Here is a 19,956-nt window from a genome sequence, read left to right on the forward strand (position 1 = left end):
AGGAGAAAAACTTCCAGCCAATAGTCGTGGCAACTCTTTTTGAGCGCAGTAGTTGTATGGAAAAAGTTGTGAGGGCGATTCATCAACTCATGAGCTGGGTTTATATTCGAATTTGTTTTGGTCAAGTTTAGTAGAATTACTAAACAAAAGAAATGCTTTGTTTCTCCTCCATCCGATTTCCCTTTCCTTTTTTTTTGGGGTATAAAATAGGAGGGGGGAGAGGCGAACTTCACTCACGTAGCAGCCCCCACTGGGTTCCTCTTCTACCAGAGAATATTCGATGCAGGCCACAAGTTTCTGTGTACCCTTTCCGACTCATAGGCTTTTCTTACTGGGATCAATACTTATGTGCGAGTATGTCAACCCAGCGCCACCTTGATATTGGCAGATCAGATAGCGAGTCCACCGGGTGAGATAGACGGGGGGTATTCGATAGAATCTGGACCATTTTGGTAGAATCAAAGCTCCATTTTCATCGTGCTACCATCTCAGTGGCTCTGATTTCCTTTTCAATCTTGGAAGTGAGAATGTGAGATGCGGCATACATCTTGTGTCCTAAGAAAAAGGCCATCTTTTTCGCCAGGTAGACAGACATTCTGGAAAAGCCGTTGGATCCCTTCGGGCTCTCTCGGTTCGCTCGGATTCAGAGAACCTACCTCTTTGTCGCTCTTTTAAACAACGGAGAGAGTATGGAGACACAGAAAAGAAACGGAACGAGGAAGAGGGGTCTGATTTGATTCCCTTCGCCCTCACACTCACCCTCCCACGTCCAAGCCTCCTCCATCTTCTCAGAATTATATAATAATACTAACCATTTTTTTTTCCTGTTTGGTTTTAACAAAAAAGGCATATCTTTAATCCATTTCTTTCCCACCTGACCCTCCTCTGGTTTCGCCGTCGCGCATCGCAGCAGGAGCCGCTGCAGCCGCCATGGACGTTGAGGAGGCCCCGAATCACGAGGAGCAGCAGGGTGAGCGCGTCTACCTCGTCCCCTACTGGTGAGTAATTCGCCTCCACCCGAATAACCCCAATCAGCATTGGGATAGATCGAAGGCTGGATCTCATCTCTCCATGTTTTGGACCGATCGATCAGGTGGTGGAGGGAGGCGCAGGGGCAGGAGCGTGAGGCGGGAGGTGGGATCCCGTACACGGCATCCCCCGCCCCCTCCTCATACGGCGGCCCCATGAAGATCATCAACACCATCTTCAGCTCCGATCTCGTCTTCACCCTCCGGCGCTCCACCACCACTTTCAGCTGCACGAACCCCGACGACCACCAAAATAATTCCAGGCGGCAGCGGCAGCAGCAGCATGACGATGCCGAGCAAGGCTGCTGCTCCGCCCGGAGCAGCTACGCTCTCCTCCCCGCCGATATGTGGCACCACGCGCTCCGACGGTAAGACAACGCCCAATGCTTGTCTTTGGTTTCTCTAATCCTTTAACTGCTGCAGCTGCTTGTCTAAATGGCAATGCACGTTACTTGTGGTTGCTTGAGTTTGGTGTCTCCTCGAGTTTCTCTTAACCCTCTTTGGGGGAGCTGCTCGAATTGCTTATACGTTCTCTCTTTTTAGGTCTGGAATTAGTTGATATTTGTGATCACAAGTACCCTCCCTCCCCTCCCCTCTTTTTTTTTTTCCTTTTAATTGTTGTTGCTTCTTTTTTCTCCTTTCTGAAATTTTCCATCTCTAGGCACAATGATGGTGCTGGTCTGAGAAAGGAGAGTGATGGGAACTCATCCTTCGAAGAAGATGCCACAGTTCATGTTTATCCTTTGAAGCTCAGGATCTCTGTTATTCGGGACACGTGTATAATGACTGTAAAGATCACCAAAAAGGTCTGCTCCGATTTCTCAGTGCCCGCTACCCCTTACAGATAGTTTCATACTTAACCATGCTCATCCTGGACTGCCCACTAGCTATGATCACAATATATAAAAAAGGATATTTTTATATGCGCTTGTCATTGGTGGAAAAGTTTAAGTTAATAACCTGAGTATGGAATGTGTCATGGCATACAAACCAATTGTATCTTTTGAAGTTAATATGTAATTGTGCCTTATGCATTCATAGTTACCTCCTTTTCTGTTGGAAAGGTCCTGAAACTTTAATGTCAATTTACATGATTTAGTTATCCATTATTATTGTTGCTGTTAGCAACACTGCAATGCAGCAGCAGCAGCAGATGGAGCAGGGCCGGCCCGAGCCTTAGGCGACTGAGGCGGTCGCCTAAGGCCCCGGGCCAATGGAAGGCCTCGGGAGGCTGACCAAAAGGAAGCAAAGGCCCCATATAAACGGGATCAGGAGCTGGCTCTTCTCCCCTCCATCGGTGGAGAGTTTCCTGGCCTGCAGAGGGGCAATTTGGAAGTTGGGGATTTGGTTGGCTTGATAGACGCCTGAAGCCACTCTTACCTTTCATCCTTCTCTTTTTTGGTTTTGGTCTTGGTTTTCCTTCCCTCACATTACTCCTGATCCAGCTGGGCCATCCGGAAGAAAGATGGGGGGATTGGAGATGGACGTCTTGGAGGGTGGAGATTCTTTTAGTTTTCTCCTCTCGGTTTCTTCTCCCCTCTTGGGTGGTAGAGAGAGAAAAGGAGGGAGGGGGTTGAATGGCTGCTGTGCCTTGATGTTGCAGTTGCTGCTTGGGTACTCACTTGAAGGGGAGATGGTGGAATGGGACTTTTATTAATTTGATGGAGTGAATTTCCCATAATGACCCTACTTTCTCTTATTGAGAGATTTCTTTATGGACAAATTCTTTTCTTACCTTGACCATGAAGTGCCATGGGATGACCTTTTCCTATCCGGCTCTTGCTTGACATGGTAAACAGTATTGCCAAGTATTATCTCAGTTATTTAATCAGTTTCATGGCCCGTCATTTAGAATAATTACTTTTATGTGCTTCCATTCAAGAATTATATTAAATTGAAAAGGCTTCTTGTCTATCTTTGTTAGATTCATGGTTGAAATAGTGTACTTGATAGCTATCTATTTTCATATATTTTTTTAAGTATTTTATATTTATTAAAAAAATTATTATTAAAAAAAATTATTATTAAAAAAAAGGCCTCATTCATTGGATTCGCCTTAGGCCCCAGAATGTATTGAGCCGCCCCTGAGATGGAGTATCTAATTTTGTTTAATGCTTCGTAGGAGCTTGCTACAATTAAAATTAATGAATTTTGGTAATGAGATACATTGAGATGAGAGTCACACAAACTATATCCACTTGTTAGTAGTGACATAGTCCCATAAAAAAAAAGATTTTCTTTGCTCTAGTCCACTGAAATATATATATTGCTGTCTCAGGACAATGCCAATGAAAATTACAAAAGAGCATGCAAGATCTTCCCTGTTGATTCCGAAATGGTATGTTGCCGTACGAACTAAGCATTTTTAGCATTCTCCGAATTTTTTTGCAGCATGACAAAGTTGTTTGCTTGTCTTTTTGCATCTTTTTTATCGGGACTAGATCTGTATCTGGGACTTCTCTGGGCAAACAAATCTTATAATTATGAATGAATGGAATAGAATGTCTCAAGATGGTCAACGTCAGGCAGATAATGAGGTATGGCTTATTTTATGATATGCCCTCAATATGGACTTAAATACAATTATTTGCATGCAGTTGTCTTTTTTGCATTTTTCAGTTGGCAGTTTTCATCAAAAAAATGTTCTCATAGGAAAACTTTTTTACAACTTGAATTTCATGCATTATTATTTTCCTTCTGACATTTTGCTCTTGAGACTGTATCTTTGGAGAATTTTAGATGCCGCTTTCATGCAAAGGAAACAATTTACTCAATTTATTTGTTGGTCAACTTGTTTGTTTCAATTCAATAGTACTATAACTCTACAATCTTATTCAAGAAGAATCAGTTGCATTGCTAATGCGTCGGACTGATGATGCCTAATGTACTGAATTTCAACAGCTGTTGAGTTCTTTATATGATGAGTGGGGTGCACTTATGCAACAAGTTCATATTAAGTATGTGATTTGAACTGGCATCATTACATCAAGGGTCATCTTAAAAGCTTGTTGCATGATTTATTCTGAAGTGGTTATTTTATTGCAGAAAAGTCTCCATGAATATAAGATGCCTTGGTAGACATCATGATATCTTTTACTGAGGGTCATTGGCAGAGTGATAACACAGGTCAAAAATGTAAACTATAAGATCTTTCTTTTTGGAATGGAGATGATATTATATCAGAAAGTAAGTTGTCCAAAAAATAGGTGTTCTATTAAATTATAATTTTTATATTTGGATGAGATAAGGATGGAGGTTTTCTAACAAGAAGTCAGCATGTTAGGTTGAAATCACCTTGGGCCTGGTTATACATCCATTCTGGCTAGTCATTGAGTCTGACCTTTAACAATGATATGGATATTTTCAAATTTCAATTCAAACCCTTCCTGTTAACATTCTTAATAGGGAGGCTTGTGGGATTGTTGATTGCAATGGTTGTGTTGTCTTGGATAGCTGATTATATAGGAGATGAAATTGTTTTCTTTTTTAAATTGGGATTGCGTGAAGGGCATCAATGAGGTTCTGATCCAACAAATGGCTTTCTGGGCATGGAATTGGTGCGAATATGTAAGAAGCAAAACCAGAATTTTAACTTTTGGTGGTTTAGAATCCATTTATCTTATTCTCAGTTGTTGAATGATCTGATTTAGGCTTTACTACACCTTAAACCATGTGCTTGGGAGGTCTTAACTGTTGAGCAATCAATCTTACTGCCTGCAGCTTTCCGCTAATGGATTCTAGATGCCTAGGACTTAGGAGCATTATACGAAGGCCACTTCAAAATAATTAGAAAAAAAGGAAAAAAAATCAAAGCAAATCATGACTAGATACCCTTTTCCTCAATTGAGAGTGCTAATTTTAGAAAATTGAGTGAGAGGCTTTAAAATTGTATTACATATGAAGCTATGTGATTGAAGAATTCTACTTATTAAAGAAAATTGTTACTTTCACTTGATTGGATCAATTAGAGAATTATGTGGAAGAAGGAATAGATAACTGAAGACAAATTTTCACAATGAGTTTGGATCCTCTCCAATCCACGTTTGGACTGGAGAGGGCTTATTTGCTAATTACGGTCATCCACGTTGGCATGAAGTATGTGATTGAGCAGGCCCTCATGGTTTGCAATCAATCTATTGCTGTAGGCCTACTCAATCATGGCCGTCATGCCATGCACGGACAACCGTGATTGGCAAACAGTCCCTCCAGTCCGATCATGGATTGGAGAGAATCTTGACTCTTTCACAATTGAGTTGTCATGATCTTCATTATCTAGGGATGCATCTGATACGAAAAATTTACAACAACAACAGTAGTATGGGTTCTTCACAGTGCTCGCCGGATGTATCGCTCATCCCACTCTTAAGGTAAGGAGTCTTCTGTTTGTTATAATCATTACGAGAATGAATTGCATATGCTGGTTTAGAATTGCTCGGGAATTCATTGATAGTTGCTTTTGCCAGAGATCTTGATGGATAAAATTGGTGAAAGTAGATATGCAAGAGTATTGTTCTTTGGTTGGATATTCCTTATGATTGTCCATGTACCTAGAAATTTACAAAATTAAAATAACATTAGAAATAATACAAAATTTCCCCATTTTCTCCCTCACGTTCTCACTTCTTTAACATATTGAATGACACTGAAGATGCAAGCAACCTATGTTAGAATTAAAGGATAGTATTAGAGATCTATTTTCATTTGTATGCTGTCTTGATCTACTAGTTTTTTTTACTTATGTGCAAGCCATAACTGTGGTTTTCTTAAAGTATTCATGGCTTTTCATATCTATCTGGTAGTCACATTTTTTCAAGAAATTACAAGGAAACTTTATTGGCTTTGGGATCATCCTTTTAGAACTATAGCATTTTAGCCTTCAGCTGGTTTGAAACAGACAAGAGAACAGGTGCATGCTAGGCTTATGGAGATCTACTTTGGTGTTGCATATAATTATCCTGCAGTTTGGCATCATTTGCTGGATGATTACTTGAGCATCAGGAATGTAGATTTTTGAATGATATTCATGTTTGATGCTGCTAATCTTTACTTTTAGGTTCTTTAGATTTGAGATATGCATGTTTGACAAAGGTCAAAGCATACCATATGTTTAAAATAATAAGGATATCTCTATCTAGTACCCCGGCTCTATCTTTGCGTTGTCTTTTCCATTCCTCATTCGGAAGTATATTACTATAGCCTCCTTTTTGAGTACCAGTTCTGTAAATAAGATAAAATATTAAGGTCATTGGAGAAGAAAAAAAATCTATGACATGTAAATTTAATAGATCACCGATGTTGATTTTGCATGAATTATCCGTTCCTCAAGGATAAGCCCTTTTATCAAGAATTTTATCTAAACTTTAATATACAATGCTGTACTAGCAATCGAGGTTCACTGTCTCGGTACCGGACCCCGTACCGGTGCTATACTAGCATAGTGTCGGTATGGTACAGTACGGAATTTTTTTGGCATACCGAGTATCGATACGCCACCCATACCAGATATCGATACCGAACCGGTACGGTATTGCCCCGTACCGTCCGTTCGGGCTGGTATGGCATACCTGGCTAGCAACATATTGAGTTGTTTGAGCACATCTGAACTATAGAAGTCTTCCTTTACTTCACCCTTTCATTTCAATCATGCACAGGAGTTTTTGTGTGCGCCCATCAATCTCCGTGTGTACAATTTAGCTGTCTATGTCAGCAGATATGCATATCTCTATACACAGTCTGGATGCTTTGGGGCTTAAGTTGTTTGACTTCCTTTGTGGTTGCATGGCAGTTGGCGCATGCAGGACTCTAGGCAGGCCAAGCGGGATACTCTGCCTGAACTGCATCTCCCCCACCATGCAAGCCAATTGACACACAGCCATAGGGGAGGCCAAATGGCATTAGCTATGGAGGATCCACACTCACATACAAATATTCAGAAAATGTGTGGTACTATCTTAAAGATTTTGAGTAGTTACATAAAGAACCTGGTGTAAGCAGATTAATTAGGATTCTTTGATATGTTCTAGGTACCACAGTGGCTACTTTAGGGAGGTCCTCATGCTTTAGGCTAGCCTTTCTCACTACTCTTGAAAGCATTAGCTAGGGGCACTAGTAGACTAGAGCTGTCTCATTTCATTTGGCTTTCTTCTGGGACATTTTTGCCAGTTCACAAAAGTGGCACATGTGTCCTTTCCGGACAACAGATTGGCTACTTAATGCTGCATAATGTAGTCCTTTAGAGAATTTTTAAAAATGATTTATAGTAAAAAAGCAAAAAAAAAAGTATGTGTGGAAGTGGAACTCTTTTTCGTTGATTGTTTCTCTCCTGTCTGTTGACTATGAGATTGTTTCATGTCAGTCACTTGTTTTAACTTAATTCTTTTAATGCTTCTAACTTTTCAGATTTTTCTGGAGATTCAAGTGTATGACTTAGCAGAATCTGGGACTTGTGAAAATGAAGGCAAAAAAGATGACTTGGCACTGCAACAATCTAGGACAACAAGGTCCTCATATAGTGCTTCACCTGTGAACAATGGCAGCTTAGAACATAAGGACTCTGATTTTCGTTTTAGTGGAAAATGTACAGGAGTTGGTTCTCTAGGATTAACAGGACTGGAGAATCTCGGGAATACATGCTTTATGAACAGTGCAATCCAGTGCTTGGCTCACACACCAAAGCTCATTAAATATTTTCTTGGGGACTACACTAGAGAAATAAATCGTCACAACCCACTGGGAATGAACGTAGGTTGGCCCTTTCTGGTAGCTTCATCTTATGCAACTATGTATTCTTGCAATTGCATGATAGTTGCTTTTCTTTTCTGATTAAGTAATTGGTCTTGGGGTTGTTAGAATTTTCATATTTATGGTTAGAAAAGCTGTCTTTCCAGAGTTATAAGGAAGATGTTTCTTGCCAGGGTGAGATTGCTTTAGCATTTGGAGAACTTTTAAGGAAATTATGGGCTCCAGAAAAAACACCAGTGACCCCACATGTTTTTAAAGGAAAGCTTGCTTGTTTTGCTCCCCAATTTAGTGGGTTCAGCCAACATGATTCTCAAGTAGGTGAAGTTTCCTGTTCTCAGAATACTATTAAGATTTATGCTATAAATAACAATTTTTCACTTTAAATGCTGAAATCAAAATTAGGAGGTGGGCTAGTTGATTTTTGGTTGCTTGTAGGAACTTCTTGCTTTTCTGTTAGATGGGCTTCATGAAGATCTGAATCGTGTCAAATGCAAGCCATACAAAGAAGCTAAGGATGCATGTGGCCGTCCAGATGAAGAAATAGCAGACGAGTACTGGAAAAATCATTTGGCTCGAAATGACTCCATTATAGTGGATATTTGCCAAGTGAGTGTCTTTTGTTTCAGTGTTCTTAAAACCTGCATGTATCATGCCTTTTCGTTTAGATGTCAAATGGATATTACCTTTTTGCTCCTAAAGTCTTCTAGTCATTACTTTTAATGCTGTTCTGATGGCAATCTATTGCAGAGTGAGCTAATTAAAGTTTTTTCTGGGTATAGTTTCAAGATCCTTCATGTTGAATGGCCTTGCATTTTATGCTTCTTGTTCTAGGATTATTTTGAACTTTGTGTTCAGTCTTCAGAGTTTCTTTCTTTTTTTTTTTTCCTTGTCCATCTGATTTTTCTTTTTTTGAATTATTTGAGTTAATCACAGGGTCAATACAGGTCAAGGTTAGTATGTCCTGTCTGCAACAAGGTGTCCGTTACATTTGACCCATTTATGCATTTATCTCTCCCCCTTCCATCAACAACAATGCGGGCAATGACTGTTACAGTCTTCAGCACTGATGGTAGTTCAGTGCCATCTTCATATACTGTGAATGTGCCCAAGTATGGAAAAAGCAAGGATCTTATTCATGCTTTAAGTATTGCTTGTTCATTGAGGGATGATGAGAGCCTATTGGTTGCTGAGGTACATTTTGTGATGCTTAACAGGTTCTGCTTCAGGCAGCCATAGTGACTGCCAATGCATGTTCTTTCTTGTTTTCTGATTAATTAATTTACAAGAAAAGCCTTCTGCAGGTATATTCTAACCGCATTATTCATTACCTTGAGGATCCTTCAGATTCACTCTCGTTGATTAGAGATGGAGATCGGCTTGCAGCATATAGGCTAGTCAAAGATTTTGAAAATCTTCCCTTGGTGGTGTTTACACACCAGTGCTTGAAAGAGTATGCTTATTACAGTTATTTATTTAGTTTTTATTACTGGTCATGTTTTGCCAATTCATCACTTTGAAATTGTCATGCGATTTTCCAACCTACTTGTAACCTCAAACTGTTAGGTAAACTTAACTCATTCTAGTGATAATGCAATCTTGGTGTATGAAGCCTAGGATGCAGCGCCCTCTGAACATGCAAACAGATTTTTCTTGAACTGAAATTTAGCTTAGTGCTAGATAATTCATATGCATATATAATTGATGCGGCTGCTAGAGTTCAAGCTTGATCATCTAGTGATGATCAAGGACTTTAGTTGAGTCAGTTGTCTTAGTTGATTGAACCATTTGTCTTATTGGCCCTTTGTTTTACTGTTTGAGTGTTCAGTTGAATTCATGTAATTTTTAATCAATATCTTTTATTTTGAATCACCACATGTTACTTGGGCATAAAATTTTGGCTAATTTCTTTTATTTTTTATGTGGTAAACAAATTACTTGGGCAGGAAGTAATACTAGCTGTAATTAGTTTACAAGTGGAGAGACGTCTTGGTCACAAGTCACTTTTAGGTCATTTGTAAATATTGGCGCCTCCTCTACTACGAGGATAATGTAGTATTCATGAATGGAGGCACCTTTCTTTTCATTTGAGTTATCCCTCAGGTGTACAAAGATGGATGTGAGGCTTAGCTAGATCCAGTCACCATATCTCTTCATCCTCTATCTCTTTTTTCTCAGGTATGAGGTCCAATCATGGAACGAGAATACCCTAGAGTGAATTTGGATCTTTCCATCTTCCTTTCCCTTCTATATTTTTTATAATTTTTTCTGCAATTTTTCTTATGTTTTTTATCTAACTCCTGGAGCGAGTTTGGATCTTTCCATCTTCCTTTCCCCTCCATCTTTTTTATAATTTTCTTTGCGCTTTTCTTATGTTTTTGGTCTAACTGTAGATCCATACATTACTGGTCAAAGCCTTAGTTTTTTCTTGCGTACTTTCCCATTAGGAAACTTCTCATATAGTTCACCTTTAGGACTCATTTGGTTCGCGGGAAGAGGGGTGGGTAAAGTTTGGTCAACGGGGAAATGGAGAAATGCCTTATGTTTGGTTGGAGTTTTCAAAAGAGAGAAACGAAAAAGTAGCTTTCCCATGAGATTAAGATTTTCATATTTTATAGGAAAGAAAAATCCATGTGGGATATGGAAAAATCACTTTCCCATTAGCTGAAAATTGGGGCAATTTTTTTTCGAAAAGTGCCCTTAAGCTTTTAGATAAAATGGTATAAGGTCTTCTCCTTTATTAAGGGCATAACAAGTATTTTACACAACTTTCCTAGAAAAGTAGATGCTTAACCAAACATAAGCCACTTTGCAATGTGCCACTTTGGAATGGTCAACCAAACATGCAAAAACCACTTTTTCAGGCATCAGCTTTCCAAAAAAAATATTCCAGTGAGGAAAAGTTCTTGCCGCGAACCAAACAAATTCTTATTGAAAATCGATACCTGTATAGAAGTTTCAGCTAACAATAGGTCTGGTTCTAGCAACTTATTTGCTTAAATAGTCTAGCTGTGATCTCAGGCTTACTATTTTAAAACATCATAGTGGGTCAAAAAGCACTAGAGTGTCTTGCATTTTGGAACCTTCGATTGGTTAGGTGTTAGATGTAATCAATTATTGTATAGTTTGTTTGCAAGTTTTTCTATCTTTATTAAGTGTTTGTGCGTCCATCCTTTTAGGACAGCATTTAGAGACTAATCTTTATCCTGCGCAAAAAATGGTCTTGCATTTTAGAAGAATTCAACAAAGATCATGAATCATGATTCTCAAGTTATTGATAATGCCTTGAGGAGCAATTGTTAAAGGGCTCTCATTTTGGTTTAATTAACACATGCATTTTAATGAGTCTTGATTTTTTTTCTATTGCTAAAATCATGATTAGAAGTTGTATCATGTAGAGAATAATTTATATTCTAGTTACTACATTTCTAGATTTTTATTAAGAAATAAGAACTAAAGACCAAAAGGACCAAATTTACTAGCATATAAAATGTGAACACATGAAAGACATATAGTTACATACATCTACTAACTACCTCATTCTATGAAATCCATTTTGCATGGTTGGGAGTTGCTCAAGTTTACAATGAATGAGATGTTAGTTGGTAAGGATAAAAGGGTGAAAACAACATAGGACTTTTGGGATTATTGTCCCTGAAGAAGCACATCAAAATTTTCTTGCTATTGCTATGGACTCAAAAAAGTCGTGCATTAATGTGAGAGGATTTTGAAGTATCATATTAGAGAGGGTTTAAACTTCAAATTATTTTAATGTCCTGACTATTGGAATAATTGTAAAGAAGGGATATCAAGAAATTTATATCCCTCTAGAATTTCCATATGGAACCATTTGGAAATAATTAATTATTATTGTAGTAATTTTTTAAAATAGTTTATTATTTCCATGACTCAAGTAACTACGTAGACCCCATGTTTTCTGTATCTGATCACATCTATGCTCTAATATGAATACTCTAAAATATGATTGATTTCATGCTGGACAACTAGACACTCATTTGCATCGAATCCAGTAAACCACTATGCTCTCTATGAAGGACATGATCCAATACATCATTGTTGAGACATAGGCTTTTCTCCAAATTTATTGATATTTAGAATATAGCAATGGTGTCCTGTCTTTTAGGTGAAAGGACTAGTTGCAAGCTATGCAACTTGGTTCACACTTCATCCCTTGACAGTGATTTCCAACATGGATTGCTAGTGTTGACCAATTTCAGTATAGCATACCTTAGTATCAGTGCAAGGTCACATGTCAATGGATAAGGAACTGTATGCAGTCACCGTATATATAGGCAATCCTGTAGATGCGATGCCCAACCTCATCCATAGCTACAAACATATTTCGAACACATAAAGTCATTCAATCCTCCCTATGTTAAACACTTTGATACTTGGATGCTTCCAGCGAGAACTCGTGGACTCTTTTCTAGTTTTAAGGCCGATATGTGATGCATATCCTATACAATTTAAGTGATCATAATAAGGAAAAATCCATGTACTATTCCAGTTGACATTCAAAAATACATACAAGTGGCTTTTAGGTTAGACCCTACTCTAACAAGATGACCCTACTTTCTTATCCAATGAACTCTTATTGTGTAGGAAAAACAGGAGAAGTGTTCGATTGCTATTCTCCCACACCTCGTCAAGCTTTACTCATTTGATGGGTTAATGGCTTAATTCTATTTTAAAGGAAAACCTACTTAATTTTGTAAACTTATAGATTTTTAAAGGTTGCTAGTGTAAACTTTTCTTGCTTCTATGGAAATATATGTAGAGAGGTTCATGGAGAGAAAAGAAAAATGCTCCAGTTATATTTTAGTTCATTGATCTCTCATCCTTGAATTTAAATGTCTAAATACTCATGGAGCGCTAACTTTTAATTGCAAGATGGATGGAAGCCTAGTTGCTTCTACAATGGCAAATAGTGCAGATTTGGTGCTTCTAAGCACCAAGTATATATCTGTTTGGTATTACATAAGTGCGTCAGATGCATCATGAATATATATGAATGCTACAGCTAGACTAGGACGAATACTAAGATCTTGCCAACATTAGTTGTTGGTATCATTTACATCTTATTTAGAGGCAAGAAATCTATTAGAAGCAGAGGCCAAAGCTTTCCAACAAAAACTGCTAATGGCTCAGTAGGTACAAGTGCATCAAATGAAAATGTCGACCGGCCATCAAGATCTAGCATGTTTAGTGCAAAAAGGGAAGAAACCTTGGTAGTTACATATTATTCTCAACTACATCAGAAATATGGTGACATGGTTACAAGTTCGGAGTCGTAACTTCTTATCAAGAGAATTCAACAAAGTAGCTGATTGGCTAGCCAGCTTTGGAAGATACTAAGAATAAAACCATCTCCTTTTTATTTTAAGCAATTGCCTCATGCCCTTAAGGACAACTTACAGAAAGTTCGTCTCTTCTTGCATCTTTTATGTGGAAATTAGCCATGACCTCTTATATACCACCAAAATTAGAAGACAGAATAGATGGTTTTCCTAATTAGTTTTGTCTGATGTTGTAGTATGTGGACTCTGGATTTTAATACACATTTTGGTATTCAAGTATCTATTATCTGCTTAAAGCTTTAAGGATTCTAACATACATCAACATCAGATGAAATCAGGCCAAATTTTGATTTAAGACTTTAATCACATTAAAGTATATAACTTAGTAAAGTATGCCATGCTAGAACCTATCTACAGGAAGCATGGTACAGTATCCTAGTCTAGGCACAAAAATTTTTCATGTATTTTTAAGAATATCGTGCTAAATTTTACATAGGGTAAATCTTAGGAGCTTAGGCTTGAAGCCTTTGTTTCATTCTGCTTAGCTAGGTTTCCCTCTTCCAAACATTGTTGATAAAGATGTATGTGTTCTCCTGGATTATCATCTTGGTAAGATCTTTATTTGAGACATTTTTGTTGACAGAGACTGGTGACTTGAATGAGTTTTAGGCACACTGCAATATGAAAGAAGAGTACCGAGAAGTGAGAAAATCTCATGATTCTTTCATTGCAGTTTTTCTTGGACATACAAGAAGTTTTTGAAGATTATGGTCAGGAGAAAACATTGTTTTATGTTATGCAACTACAAGAGTAGGTATCAGCACAAAATTAACAACCCCCCACCCCCCAACATAAGTCACACTTTATTGTTGGATAGGACTGACGGGTCTATTCATAATATAACAATATCACTTAACTGATAGGTCATATTTATATAGCTAGGCATTACAGGGTTGCAAAATAGTTGGATGATAGGATCTATGATAAGCCAAATCCAAATTTTCAAGTTAATCATATTTTTACGTGGAATTCTTTTGTTTTTGTTTCTTATCATAGTTGTAGAGTTATCTGATCTTAAATAGCTTCACAGTATATTTTCTTAAGATTATTTTGTGTTCTAATAGTCTCCACCAACATCTTCAATTTTTAAGTTGAATGTTGCTATCATCATAGAGCATCATTACTGCAGTGGACCTATCAGTTCCATTACTGGAATGTTCATTTTGTAGTTATCAGAGGTGGACCGGACCAGCTAGCTGGACTGGAAACCTGGTGACCTGGGCATAGCTCTGGTTTGGTTCAATCATCCTGGATTCAACCTGCTGAAACCTATCTGGTTATGCTCAACCTGGTGACTTTCAATGAACCAGGTGAAACCCTTGTGATCCATTTCCGTTAAAGAATTCCTACCAAATTAAGTGGGTAAAACAGGATGAAATGGTGGATTGAATTGCTGACCTGTGATAGGCAGGCTAGTTCTTTTAATCAATGAGATCCATCACTGAACTTGTAGTACTAACCTGATAAAAAAAATACTTAATTACTTATTATAGTATATCTATAAATATTTTAAATTTTTATTTATCTTTTTGTCTGACTGGTTGACCTAGTGGTTGGACTAGCAAACTGGTGATCTGGCCTCTGGGCGGGGTCAATGTCCAGCTTAGTCTTGAACTTCTGATAACTATGGTACATATTGTTATTCTTTTCCTCAATTAGGTAGACTAATAATCATGATCTTCTGGATAGATATGGATAGGTAATTTATTGAATGTGATGGTTCTCATGTAAATTTTAGATATAGCTTTTAACACGTCCCAATTTAGTATGTGAATCTAAAGAGCATGTTAACAAATCAAATTTTTGTCAAAATGAATTTTTATATACAGATCTAGGTAAATCATTATTGGATTGGCTATTGGGTTATTGGTCTGGACTTGGTCGTATTCCCATCTGATTCACTAAACTTATCTAGTCTAATATTGGGATCAAACCCAAAATTTTTTTTCAAGCGATCATGTCAGATTATCATGTAATTAGGTGCCATTTACATCGCTAATATAAAATAGTACATATTTTGCTGAATATATGCAGATTATGCTTTGCAAAGTAGCCTTGTGATATCATTTTTTTGTCTTAGTTTAATTCTCTGCTATATAAACATTAGGTATCATTTTTTCTGACTTCTTTTGTCTGAATTTGATTCCTTTGCTAGTGCATCATATATATTTGTTAATTGATGTTTTCTGATCAGACTATGTATGTCCAGGCAGTACCTTCATAGTATAACAAGTCCACGTTGGAAAGCATTTGGCGTCCCTCTTATAGCAAGCACATCAAGCGTTATTAGTGGATCAACAGTTCGCGACCTGTACTTCAAGTTGCTCAAACCTTTTCTTGAATCAAAAGTTGCTGCCTTAGATGTCGATCAAGATAATGGCAAAAATAGTTCATCTAGTGAAGTTACTGAGATGGACATGGGCTCCCACGTGGCATATCTTGAAGCCACAGCTGATGCTGCAGAGGAAAAAGATTTCATGGATGAATTTCAGTTTTACCTCAATGATGAAAAGTGCCAAATGATGCATTCCAAGACAATGAGTGAACCAATTTCACTAACAGGGTTGCAGAAGCAATTGCATGTGCTTGTCTCTTGGAAAGACAAAGCAATGGGACGGTATAATATATCCCTTCTCAATTTCTTACCTGAGATATACAAGTCTGAACTCTTCGCAGAAAGGCCTCAAGAATCAGTTTCTCTATATGCATGCCTTGAAGCATTTTTGAAGGAGGAACCACTAGGACCAGAAGACATGTGGTTTGTATACTTCGAATATCTTTTACTTTAGAATTTTAATTTCAGAAACAAACCTATACAGCAAAAGTAGACCTTTAAGGAGAATGATAATTAAGGGAGGCGATCATGATAATTTAATTCTATTGTTAGGGTTTATGAGTAAAGGATTCTTGAAGATAGATGAGATATCGTGTGTTGTTTGCATCTGTTATAGATACTGGGAGAGTGTCTTGGATCCTCAGAAGTGTTGTCTGCACAAATAAGCATTTTTTTTGAGTTTATATGCACATCAAAAATTAAGTTCAGCGCTGATGTTATGTTGCTAGATAACAATAATATTCAAGAAAAATATGCATTCATAAATAAGTCTAACATCTTCCATGCAACCAGCATGTCTCGGTATATAAACTGTATGGCCACTATGTCAAGGTTATCTAACTCTTTAATTGCGTCTTAGTGTTCTTTGAACATCGTATGCCTCTGTATGGCCACTATGTCAAGGTTATCTAACTCTTTAATTGCATCTTAGTGTTCTTTGAACATCGTATGCCTCTTATCTATGTTCTGATAATGTAGCAGGTTCATGATTGCGCAAGTTTAAGATTTGCAGATTTAATCTTTTCCAATAATAGTATAATTTTTCATCTCGAAGAATCTAGAAGAATCACACAGAATCTAGAAGAATCACACAGAATCTAGAAGAATCACACAAGTATTGGTATTGATAAGCCTGACAGCACTACTTCTATCACATAGAAGGATGAGCTAATATAAAAACTAAGGTTGGTTCCTTTTCTATGCTCATAAGTAAATTCTCATCATTATGAAATGAAACTCTAGAAAGTGTTAATCTTGGGGCCAGCATGTTTGTATAAGCTGTCTAGCGAAACTGGCATGCATTAATATCCTATTATATAGCATATACCTGTCTCTATCTGCTGACCACCTGTTACTTTTAGTGGTCATATTTTTCTAGGCCAGATGGTGATGATTGCTAAACTTGAAGTCGAACAACCATGGTTGTTTTATCCTTTCCATTATATAGCTACATTGTTCTCATGGAAGCCTCTAATATGTTTTTCCGTGAGTTATTTGGAAGTATGGCTTCCTCAACTCATCCAGGACAGATTAGTAAAATGATCATTGTAATATCTTGTCAATTCAACTGTTACCTTTTGGCATTTCCTGACTCAGAAAAGCAATTTCTGATCGATTACTGGCATACGAAATGTAATTCTAATGTTAAAGAGACACGCAAAATACTTAAAATGTCCTTAGATTTTATGATGGTTGATCAGATTCGTTTTCATTCTTTCAGCAATGAAAGCTGTTAACCTTTCTGTTGCAGGTACTGCCCAAGCTGCGAGAAGCATCAGCAAGCTAGTAAGAAGCTAGACCTTTGGAGGCTACCAGAAATTCTTGTTATTCATCTAAAAAGATTTTCTTATACACAGTTCACAAAAAATAAGCTGGAAACTTTCGTAGACTTCCCTGTCCATGACTTGGACTTGTCGCGGTATATTGCTAACAAGTCCACACGGCCATCCGATCATTATGCATTGTATGCTGTCAGCAACCACTACGGGAACATGGGAGGTGGTCACTACACTGCATATGTTTATGTAAGTAGCATTTTAACTTGCTTGAGATTTCATTTTTGCAAGTCACAATTGGTTAAATGCCTTTGGCAAGATGTTTATTTCTATAATACTTGTGTCATCCGAATTGTATTTAACGTTCGTTCTTTTCATCCTCAATGAATTTATTAGATTCTCCATTTGATGTGAATGTGAAAATGCAGAATTTTTTTTCTTCCTCTGATTATGCTGACACCTAAGTTTTCCTTGCAGCATGAAGGAGAGGAGATGTGGTATGATTTTGATGACCGCCATGTCCTTCCTGTATCTGAGGACAATGTAAAGTCATCGGCTGCATATGTTCTTTTTTACAGGAGAATTCAATCCAACAACTCAGATCCCTAGGTTCCACCATTAGTGTAGTTCTAACCATGATAGAGCATCAAGGTAGAGTTGCTTGTATATTCTGATGCCAGAACAGATGCATTTAGTCCTACAAGATTCTCGTAGGAATACCTGCTCACGTGTATCTTCACAAGGCAACCTTGGTTTTCACGGGGGATGAGCAGATTAACAGAAGTGAAGCACATCAGCATTGAGGAATGGGCTGGAATTAAGTTCGGTAGGTATGGAACATAGCACACTTAGAAGTAATCCTCTTGAAGCAGCTCGTAAAACCAATATTATTTTATTCGTACGCCCATTTACACAAAATTGGTGTGTCCAACAGAGTTTTCAGAGGCTAGAGGGCTACCTCCTAATTCTTTCTTCCCTCCATATGATTGGGAAGCTTCATTGTTTTTCTTTTTTCTTTTTTGGATTACATATTAGATGTCATTTGTCCGGCTGGTTTAACAAAAGCCAATCGCACATGGTATTTGATCTCTCTTCATGAGATTTTTTTTTTTGTTTGCTTCTGTTCTGGATTGTTATTCTGTTTACATCAACAGTGAATGCTGTCTGGCGGAATTTGTCAGTCGTGGGAAAGTTGATGGAGGGGTGCAGATATTAGCTTAGTTTGAGTTGTGGTATGATCAACTTTGCCCCGGTGGGAAGTTGATCATTTGAATGCTAGGCTATCGTTTTACTGTTGAAAGACCTCATCAGGCCCTCACTTTGATCTTGATCTGTCACGGAAAAAGAAATGATTCAACTGGAACCTCAGTGCAGCGATTGAAGAGCGGCAATTCTTCCAGTGTCCTTTTCTCTTTTTTTTGTTCCTTTCTCTATCACAGTTGGATTCGCAGGCCCGTCCAGCCCACGGACGTGACCGGACATAAGTGAACTAATTAATGGGCACTGGGCGCACATAGTTAAAAAATAATAATAATAAAGAAAGGAGAACAGGTGTGAAACCATATCTTGCTGTGATGTACTTATGGGAGAATGGATTCATTACATAGCGTGCAGCGACGAGGCTGAGACCAAGCATTTGAAGATGTTCGTATTGGAGCTTTTAAGGCTTAATCATTCTGAAGAAGCAATGGAACTGCACGAGATCATCGGCAGCCACATGCAACTGCTCCCGATCTAAAGCCGTCACAGTTGCCTGAAACACCTCCATCATGAACCCGGAACCCCCATCTACCCCGGTGGTCCACGACCCGAGTACGACCACAGCGACAGCAGCGGCGATCGCGACCATTCGTTCATGGAGGACGACCTGTTACCCTCCCCTCCCCGGCAGGGATACATAAGTGTGTCCTTCCCTGTGCCTTCCGTCCACCGACCGCACCCGACTACACCGATGTAGCGATCAAGTCCCCTGTAAGGTATACGTATCACAACCATTAACTATGGTTTGTGCGGTGATCCAAGGTGGAACCAGATAAAGCGGACAATCTTTTCTTCCGACAACAAGGACTAGCCGTCAGGCGAGTACTCTTGTTGGGATTCACCTCGCACTTCGATTTACGCGTGCGACAGCGTGCCCGGCTCCATTCGTTCGCCTGCTAATATTTAGAGTACGACAATGGCTTGTTCCAATTTTTAATGTGGTCCACCACCGCCACCATCTTCTCCTTTTTTTTTTTTTTTTCCTCACCATTATATATATATGATTTTGTTTCGATCGATGCTCACCGTCGATGTGCATTTCCCAAAAAAATAAATGTAGTTGTTAATCTCTCTCCTGAGTTATGCGGGACACATCTCATGATGTCGAGCACTGAGACTGATGCGAGGACGGATTGGAGTTATTCATGGACAGGCAGCATTCAACCCGAAACATCCTGCATGCAAGTTGCCATCCATTTTCCCATCATGAGCAACATGTATCATGTCATGCTTCGATCTTGCAATGGATGGGAGGCCCAGGACATCTATTTCAAGCCTCATAACAAAATGCTAGAGTGCTAATTATTGAGATTCATGTATGCAGGACTGAATCTTAATAGGTTTTACCATCTTCAACTATTGTTCCTGTTTGGCCTAATTTATGCTCCCTCATTATTAATCTAGAATTTTTTTTTTTGGATAAAAATGACATTTCATATCAC

At 38.3% G+C, this 19,956-nt stretch overlaps 1 protein-coding gene across 6 annotated transcripts; it reads left to right on the forward strand.

Moving 5' to 3' along the window:
- The first annotated feature begins 574 nt into the window (after positions 1-574).
- UBP8 (ubiquitin-specific protease 8) lies at positions 575-18,375 on the forward strand. Of its 6 annotated transcripts, XR_015986807.1 has the most exons (14): positions 576-998; positions 1,094-1,396; positions 1,690-1,834; positions 3,307-3,366; positions 3,470-3,565; positions 7,428-7,769; positions 7,943-8,083; positions 8,205-8,375; positions 8,703-8,960; positions 9,071-9,219; positions 15,354-15,902; positions 17,230-17,264; positions 17,336-17,503; positions 17,732-18,375. XR_015986807.1 is itself a non-coding variant. In XM_088721189.1 (13 exons), the coding sequence occupies exons 1-13, from the start codon at positions 931-933 to the stop codon at positions 17,347-17,349; spliced, it is 2,346 nt and encodes a 781-aa protein (XP_088577315.1). In that variant the 5' UTR covers positions 575-930; the 3' UTR covers positions 17,350-17,497. The 6 variants fall into 6 exon arrangements, 5 of the variants coding, with proteins under 5 accessions (XP_088577315.1, XP_088577314.1, XP_008790385.3 ...); XM_088721189.1 differs by lacking the exon at positions 17,732-18,375 and having other exon boundaries at positions 575-998; positions 15,339-15,902; positions 17,336-17,497; XM_088721188.1 differs by having other exon boundaries at positions 578-998; positions 15,339-15,902; positions 17,230-17,503.
- The last annotated feature ends 1,581 nt before the right edge of the window (positions 18,376-19,956 follow it).

Source organism: Phoenix dactylifera, chromosome 5, assembly GCF_051530095.1.
Source record: "Phoenix dactylifera cultivar Ajwa chromosome 5, Ajwa_hap1_PhDact_Kaust_v1.1, whole genome shotgun sequence".
NCBI classification, from domain to species: domain Eukaryota; kingdom Viridiplantae; phylum Streptophyta; class Magnoliopsida; order Arecales; family Arecaceae; genus Phoenix; species Phoenix dactylifera.